A 7,947-nucleotide genomic window follows, 5' to 3' on the forward strand; every position below is an offset into this window, starting at 1 on the left:
GGGTTACGCCCGAAAGATCTCGTCTATTTTCTTAATAAATTTTGAGGCAAATCTATTACCATCTCTACGAGTTTTATTTTATTTTATATATATATTTGCCTATGCAGCAACTCTGATTTTCCTATTTTATATATATATATATATATATATATATATATATAATATATACTTATATACATTGACAATAACAATTACTATATATATTATTCTTATATATTTTTTTCTTATATTTTAGCTGCAACACGGTATGGACAAACATTTAGATCAGTATCAAAAGGTTCGTATTTTTTTGTAAGCTAAATTTATCTTTTTTTAAATGCTTACTTAATTTGTTATTGTAAAATGACACTAAGTAGACCTAAGTACAGGGAAGTATATCTAAGCAAGTGTACGGTATCTAAGTAAATTGTATCTATATGCTGTACCCATAGGCCTATTTAAAATTGCTCCAAAGAAAAAACAGCTAAAGCAGGACTATGTTAAGTCGAGCATCGATCAATCAGGATTTTTAACACAAAACAACTCGAACATATAATAGGTAAAACACCTCTCAAAATTTAACAAAGATTAATTCCTATAGAGCTTTTGTCAAAACATGAAACAATATAAATGAGAAGTAACTAAACATTTCATCAGTTAAGCTACAGAAAGCATGATGTTATTTCGTCTATTAGGCCTATACTTATAGAGTATATGATGTTAATCTACATCATAATGTTGAATCGACAAGTGCACATACAACCACCCGTTATACTCGATGAATCTAGGCGACAGGATCACTACAGTATTTATAGAATCAAGTATAGATACTCTTTGATTGAATACACACTTAAAAGTCTATTTGAAAGTCGATTTGAATGTTCATCTTTAATTCAAATTTCTCTACCAGTCTTTAAAACTGTTAAAATAAATTTGCTATTTTATAATTTAAATTATCATGTTTGATAGTGGTTACCGGTTCTAGAAATGCCACCAACGTACAGCAGACTGAGGAATTAGTGACAAACAAAACCGCAGAATCCCAGAATACAACAGATAGGCGCCGCCCTAGGCCTAGGCCTACGCCTAGAGGTTAGCGACATATTGTTTTTCTATTAATATTATTATATTATTAAGTTGGACATTTCTCCTAAGCGACTTTCTAGAACGCAAATTCGCATGTTGATATCAAAGGTCAAACATTATAAACAACAAATCATAATGTGTACCGCATATGTGTCATTTGCATTTTGATTTTCATTTGCAGTTCTTTATAGCTACTTCGTAAAATTCAACAAAATGATGTTTATACACCATATAACTGTATGGTTGTTGCTCATATCAATTTTAAAATTAACACGTAATAATTTATATGTATGAATGTTTTATTACCTTTGTTTATATATTTATACTTTGCATTTTATATGTATTTTATGGAGTTTATATTTTTATTTTGTCATCTGTCATGACTTAGGTGGAAACTTTGTAAACAGTACCAGAAACCAACACGAAAACACCGAGACAAAAACATCAATGTCAACCACAGTACTAATGACAACGACAGAACCACAAACAACTACTCGTAAATAATTACTACTTCCTTCATAAGTGTTTGTGCACCATTCGAATTACCAACTAGCTTTATCGGCCTAACAAATTAATTTACTAGGTTATTTTAAATATTATTAAAGATATATCACGACATTAAATCTGATAAAACTTAACTTTAAATGGTACCTATATTAAATATATATATTATTTGGAATGCCAACGTTCTGCAGGTTGCATTTGTAGCACATTCTTTCGGCTTTATAACCAAAAAGTTTTGAGTTCTGGTCACTTTATTTGCTTGTGCCCTTGGTGTAGGCATACCATACTCCCTACCGCAGGATACAGGCTACTAGATACCTGGTATAATGTACTGGTAAAAATTAATATTATTACTTAAAATCTTGAACAATCATTCCAACTATACGTTCAAGCTAATTTGTTCTTTACCTCCAGTCAGCAATGTGTTCGCCGACGTTGAAAATTTGGTAAGTAGAACGTACAAATCATAATAATAATGATGATGATGACGATGATGATGATGATGATCATGATGATGATCATGATGATGATGAATTAAGGGTCATGCTCCACCATTATTTAAATACAATAATTCGTTTCATAATTATAGACATACCGAAACCAATCTGATAATTCCTCTACCACACACTAACTATAAAAATGAACGAATTTTGTCATATCAAGGAGCGAACATATGGGATAGCCTTAATATGTAAATATTAAAAATCTACCAACTTAAAAAAAAAAGTTTAAAAAGCATAATTTAAATGATGATTATTAATGTTTTAACCATTATATTTATTAATGTTGTCACGAACTTGTGTAAAAACTATCTCTTGATTGAACTCGTGTGTATTACTGTACTTGTTATCGTGAATAAATAAAATTTATGTATCTATGTTAATAGGGATGATAATGCTAATAGAAATGATGAAGAAGATTATAATGAGTATAATATAATGATGATAATGACGAAGATGATTATAACGAAATTATATATCAATATTAAAAATCTACCAACTTCAATCAAAGTTTAAAAAGCATAATTTAAACAAGGAAGTATTAGAGTAAACCTCCATTGTTTAAATGATGATTATTAATTTTTTTTAAAACCATTATATTCGTTAGTGTTGTCACGGACTTGTGTAAAAACAATCTCTTGATTGAACGAATGTTTGCTACTGTACTTATTCTGGTGCTAGAAGTAGGCCTGCACTGGTAACAATACGCTACCGACTGGCGTCGCTACCGGTAACAGTGATAATGATTATGATAATAATGGTCGATAATAATAATAATAATAATAATAATAATAATAATAATAATGAAGATAATGATAATGATATTGATGACGACGATGTGTTTTAGCTTGATGACGCTTCTGCAGGCGAGGTTCTCAATGCGGCAACTTCGACGATGAATAGAGGACCTGAGAAAACATATAACCGTAAAGAGATCAAAGTTCTGAACAGCATACTACGTCGTGTTTCATTGAAGAATAGCAGCAATGTAGAAGAATATCGCAACAATACTCGGGTAATGTTGTTTTGATTCATCCCCCTTCTTCTTCGCTCTTCCTTCGTAACAATACTCGGTTAATGGTGTCTTCAATTATCCCCTTCTCTTTCTCTTCCTCTTAAAATCCATAAAAAATGAAAGATAGTTAGGATCGACTTGTCCATGAATTCACCACAAAGCTTTCGTTGTCATGAAGATGAGCCATGCAAAGGTCCCGTGATGCTCGCTTTGGTATCTTTTTTTTGTATTACGAAATAGACCGATATGTAAAATATTCCGCATAGCAGTGCATATAATATAGGTCTAATTCGATATGTCCACCATTAACAATAACCTAGTGTGTAGTGTTACTAATGACGTATGCCTTTACCTCATTGTATTTATTCAATTATACCAATACTTGAATGTTCTAATTACAATTTCAGGCTGTTTTGAAGATCACAAAAGTTCTCTTTCAACCCAAGCAAAAACTGGTGAGCTTCTATCTCTGCTTAGCCTAGGCATCTACCTTTGCTATTGTAAACCAATCGTTTGCTATTGTAAACCAATCGTTTGTTGATCACCCGCATTGGCCAGAACACTGAATATTTTTACAGAATTTAAGCCATTAAATCCTTGAGTAGACGCATAATTAGGCTTATAACAGACATATTTTAAAATGAGCTGATGGTACGTCCTGTCCGTCGAAACTACAAAACGCACATTTTCACACTTGCACTTTCTCTCTTCTGTGTCCTGGTAATGACGTTAAATTGCATCCAGTCGCCGATAAATGTAACTAGTAGCCCCATTTTGGCCAATATTTTTTACAACTTGATACTAGTTTAAGAACACTTCGTCATTTGTTAATATTTGTAAGCAGCTCTTTAAAACTAATATTAGGAACTATACCCTTTCTCTCCATTTGGTAAATGATTGGGATGCATTGCCAGATAGTGTTGTTAGGGAAGACTCTGTAAACCAATTTCAATCGCTCTTGCAAAAACTCTATCAATCACCCTTATTTGTATCAACCTCAACTTCAGAGGATGAGTATGTTATTGCTTCCTTTCAAAGGCGCTTTGTCATTACAGTTCGTTGCTGAGAAGTTAAGTGTTGCCAGTATGGCGGAGGATATTCTAAGTTCATCTGCTGAAACCATACCCACAGGAGAATCTGTCGTCGTAAATGAAGACAACATGGGTTATTAAACTTTCTTTTAATTTTGCAGTTGGATGAGAAACTTTTGATGAAATTTGCTTTTTTAAGTTTAGATCGTAATGTAGGTTTTTAGAATCTGCACCACTAAATATTATCACTTGATATTTTTATCCGTTATTAGTGATCTCTCACCATTATTTGTGAGAAGTGGTCAGAATATAAGCCTACTTATAAGCCATTACTATACAGCACATTGATCGTCTGAAATTAGAAGACCATTAATTAAGCATCTAGAATTTTACCGAGGCTAACATCACCAACGTTAAAACTATTTTACGGATATAAAAACATTTTTCTTGTAATATTTTAATTGGCCATTGTAATTGCAGTTGCGGCAATGTATCACGTGAAAAGCATAAATCAAATTGCTGACATGGTATTCGATATTGTAATACCTGAAGAGAATAACGGAACCAGTTACTCAAGTACATATTATTTGAGAGCTGTTATTCCAGACGGCGTTGAATTTGAAGAGGGTAAGTACATCCATCACCGCCATCATCAACTCACTGTACCAAAATTTCAAAACTATGAAAGGTAACATTTTTACTGTCATGCAAGCAGCGGATTCAAAAATATTGTTATCATCATTTATTATACCTTGTAACATTTTCTTATTTGTCTTGTGCTTTTTTAAGTAACATTTTTTCCTGTAATGTTGTTTAAACAAGATATTTGATTTATCAATAAAGTATTGTTATTATTATTATTATTATTATTATTATTATTATTATTATTATTATTATTATCTATTTACTGTTGCAGGATCTTTTGGAATGACAATAATATATATGGGAAATGAACAATCAGCAACAGAGCTGTCTCATTCCGAGTAAGTTTTACTCTCTGCGTGCGCTGTCTCTTATACACATCTAGATGTGTATAAGAGACAGGTCCTGTCCGTCGAAACTACAAAACGCACATTTTCACACTTGCACTTTCTCTCTTCTGTGTCCTGGTAATGACGTTAAATTGCATCCAGTCGCCGATAAATGTAACTAGTAGCCCCATTTTGGCCAATATTTTTTACAACTTGATACTAGTTTAAGAACACTTCGTCATTTGTTAATATTTGTAAGCAGCTCTTTAAAACTAATATTAGGAACTATACCCTTTCTCTCCATTTGGTAAATGATTGGGATGCATTGCCAGATAGTGTTGTTAGGGAAGACTCTGTAAACCAATTTCAATCGCTCTTGCAAAAACTCTATCAATCACCCTTATTTGTATCAACCTCAACTTCAGAGGATGAGTATGTTATTGCTTCCTTTCAAAGGCGCTTTGTCATTACAGTTCGTTGCTGAGAAGTTAAGTGTTGCCAGTATGGCGGTGCTGCTTAGCCCTAGAACACAAATAATGAATAAATCAAACAGACAATAGTTCCGGTACAGTCCCAAATATATAGGAACATTTTATACATTTTTTGTGTTCCCAGTGCAAAGCAGCAACTTTATTTTAATATTCTTTACTATGATTTACCAGCTGCTACCTATAAGCTGTTTACATAGCTTAAAATTGGCTCCACTATGTGTGATCCCTCAAGTTGTATAAAGCGAGAGAGAGAGAGACTGGTGATCTTAGATCTGTAATGATATCGTACGGGCCTCTGTGGTCTACACGGTATGACGCTCGCCGAGATAGCGAGAGATAATGGGTTCAATTCCCACCAGAGACCTCTTTTTTCATACAACTATAAGGAACTTTCGTTGATGAACTATGTTTGATACGATTTATAACATCGTGTTCCTATATATTTGAGCACTGTTTTTATTATCAATTTGACTTATACATTAATTTTGTACCCAGTGGCAAATAATATTATATAAACGTATCGCTTCCAAGTACACTATGTTCTTTCTTTAAACAGAGAAGAGGACGTTGATGCGATACCAGCAAGTGGTATTATGTCGTGCACTTTGACCTCGGGCTCAAAAAAGGTTCAAATAGGGGTTAACTTTACTTTACCCGTGAACACTTCTGGTATCAACGACGGAAAAGATCATGTCGTAATTCCGAAGAAGATAAAATTTAGAAAGGCAACAGAAAGGATTACGGTGAAAGAATGTGTTTTTTGGAACAACGATCTTGGGTAAGTGTGGGCGTAAACGTTATAAAATTAGCCCAATCAAAGAGAACTCAGACTGTTAAAGCAAAAGTGTTCTTGTGGGATAGGGCGTTTTTCAGACACGCCAACGAAAATACAGTCTGTTAAAATGTTATTTATCTTCAATGTACCTACTAGAGATAGTAACGGTACTGTTATAATAAATATAATGTAATGTTTTATATTTTATAAATTGTGTTTTTATTGCAATCAATCCCAATTTTTTTTTAACTTGCTACTTTTTAACATACGCCTACATGTTTGTAAATTTTTTTGATACACGGTACCTTAGCAGTTTTGATGGTTATTTAAACTTGGTTCTTCTGATGTTTTTATTCGTTATTTTTTAACACAAAATTGTAATTGTTATGTAAATATATATTACAATAATGATATCAAGAATGCACACCTGTTTGAGATGCAGTAAATACAACGGATACTGTAAAAACACAGGTCAATGTTAAATGTACTGTAGGCCTACCCTAATTTTACGCGTGTGCTTCATAACGCGCGCGTACGCGTGCGTCAAACGACGCTGGTATAAAAGGGTCCTACCAAGGCAATGGTCCTACTCAACGACGTCAGTAGTTTTGATATATATATATATAATATATGAGATATATGATATAAATAAATATAATAATAATAACATAGCAAGGCTTAGTTTATCCATCTGGATTCTATCATATCGTCAATCAGCGCCACCGAACATTACTTCATGTGATGGAATTTGGCGCTATACAATAATTACGATTGATTGGTGGATTAATTGATTGAAAAAACTTCTCCAAATTTTATCTATCGTAAGGAAATAATTCATTTCCATATTCTGTCGATACACCATGGACGAATAATTCTACAATATTTTAACCGTCATGTTGGAGTAATACCCCACTCCACCTATATTCCATCCATCGTACATATTGTATAAATAATTACTTCATATTACCTTCACCATGTGGGTATGATTTACTAATGGGATTATTCCATCCATTATAAAGATTCCTCTATATTCCATATTCCGCTATTATGCTTAATAAGTGGGGGATTTTTTTACGTTTTGGTAGGTTGTGGTCCGAGTATGGCTGTCAGAATGTTGCAACTGGAGAGGGCACTGTGTCGTGTGAATGCAATCATACAACAAGTTTTGCTGTGCTTGTGCAAGTCAACGAAAGAGAGGTACAACAAAACATGAACAAGAAAAACAACATATTCATTGGTTAATTGCCCATTATACCACGGAGACCTATATGGTATTCTTGCAGATCTAACCCCAGGCACTTTATTTCTATCAACTGTCTGAGACGCTCATATATCAGTGCAATGGATCCACACTGTGAGCGTTTCAGTCAGTTGTATTAAAAAAAAATGCCTGGGGGCTAGATCTGCAAGTATAACCATAGGTCTCCGTGGGTATGACACTCCCCTTTATAGTGATATATATATATGTATATATATATATATATATATATATATATATATATATAATATATTATATATATATGTATGTATATATATGTATGTGTATATATATGTATGTATATATATATATATATATATATATGCTGTCACTTATA

At 32.8% G+C, this 7,947-nt stretch overlaps 1 protein-coding gene across 1 annotated transcript in view; it reads left to right on the forward strand.

The window, feature by feature from the left end:
• LOC117113899 overlaps positions 1 to 7,947 on the forward strand; it is a 32,599-nt gene that overhangs the window by 17,608 nt on the left and 7,044 nt on the right. Inside the window, exons 10-20 of the mRNA XM_033257395.1 lie at positions 236 to 277; positions 949 to 1,071; positions 1,454 to 1,561; positions 1,984 to 2,015; positions 2,917 to 3,084; positions 3,492 to 3,539; positions 4,140 to 4,248; positions 4,596 to 4,742; positions 5,032 to 5,098; positions 6,134 to 6,355; positions 7,438 to 7,549. Of these exons, the coding sequence (XP_033113286.1) occupies positions 236 to 277; positions 949 to 1,071; positions 1,454 to 1,561; positions 1,984 to 2,015; positions 2,917 to 3,084; positions 3,492 to 3,539; positions 4,140 to 4,248; positions 4,596 to 4,742; positions 5,032 to 5,098; positions 6,134 to 6,355; positions 7,438 to 7,549 (1,178 nt within the window). The remainder of the gene's footprint in view (positions 1 to 235; positions 278 to 948; positions 1,072 to 1,453; positions 1,562 to 1,983; positions 2,016 to 2,916; positions 3,085 to 3,491; positions 3,540 to 4,139; positions 4,249 to 4,595; positions 4,743 to 5,031; positions 5,099 to 6,133; positions 6,356 to 7,437; positions 7,550 to 7,947) is intronic.

The sequence above is a fragment of the Anneissia japonica genome, unplaced genomic scaffold (genome assembly GCF_011630105.1).
Source record: "Anneissia japonica isolate Jap-2015-1 unplaced genomic scaffold, ASM1163010v1 scaffold1417_len1240632_cov203, whole genome shotgun sequence".
Lineage (NCBI taxonomy): Eukaryota > Metazoa > Echinodermata > Crinoidea > Comatulida > Comatulidae > Anneissia > Anneissia japonica.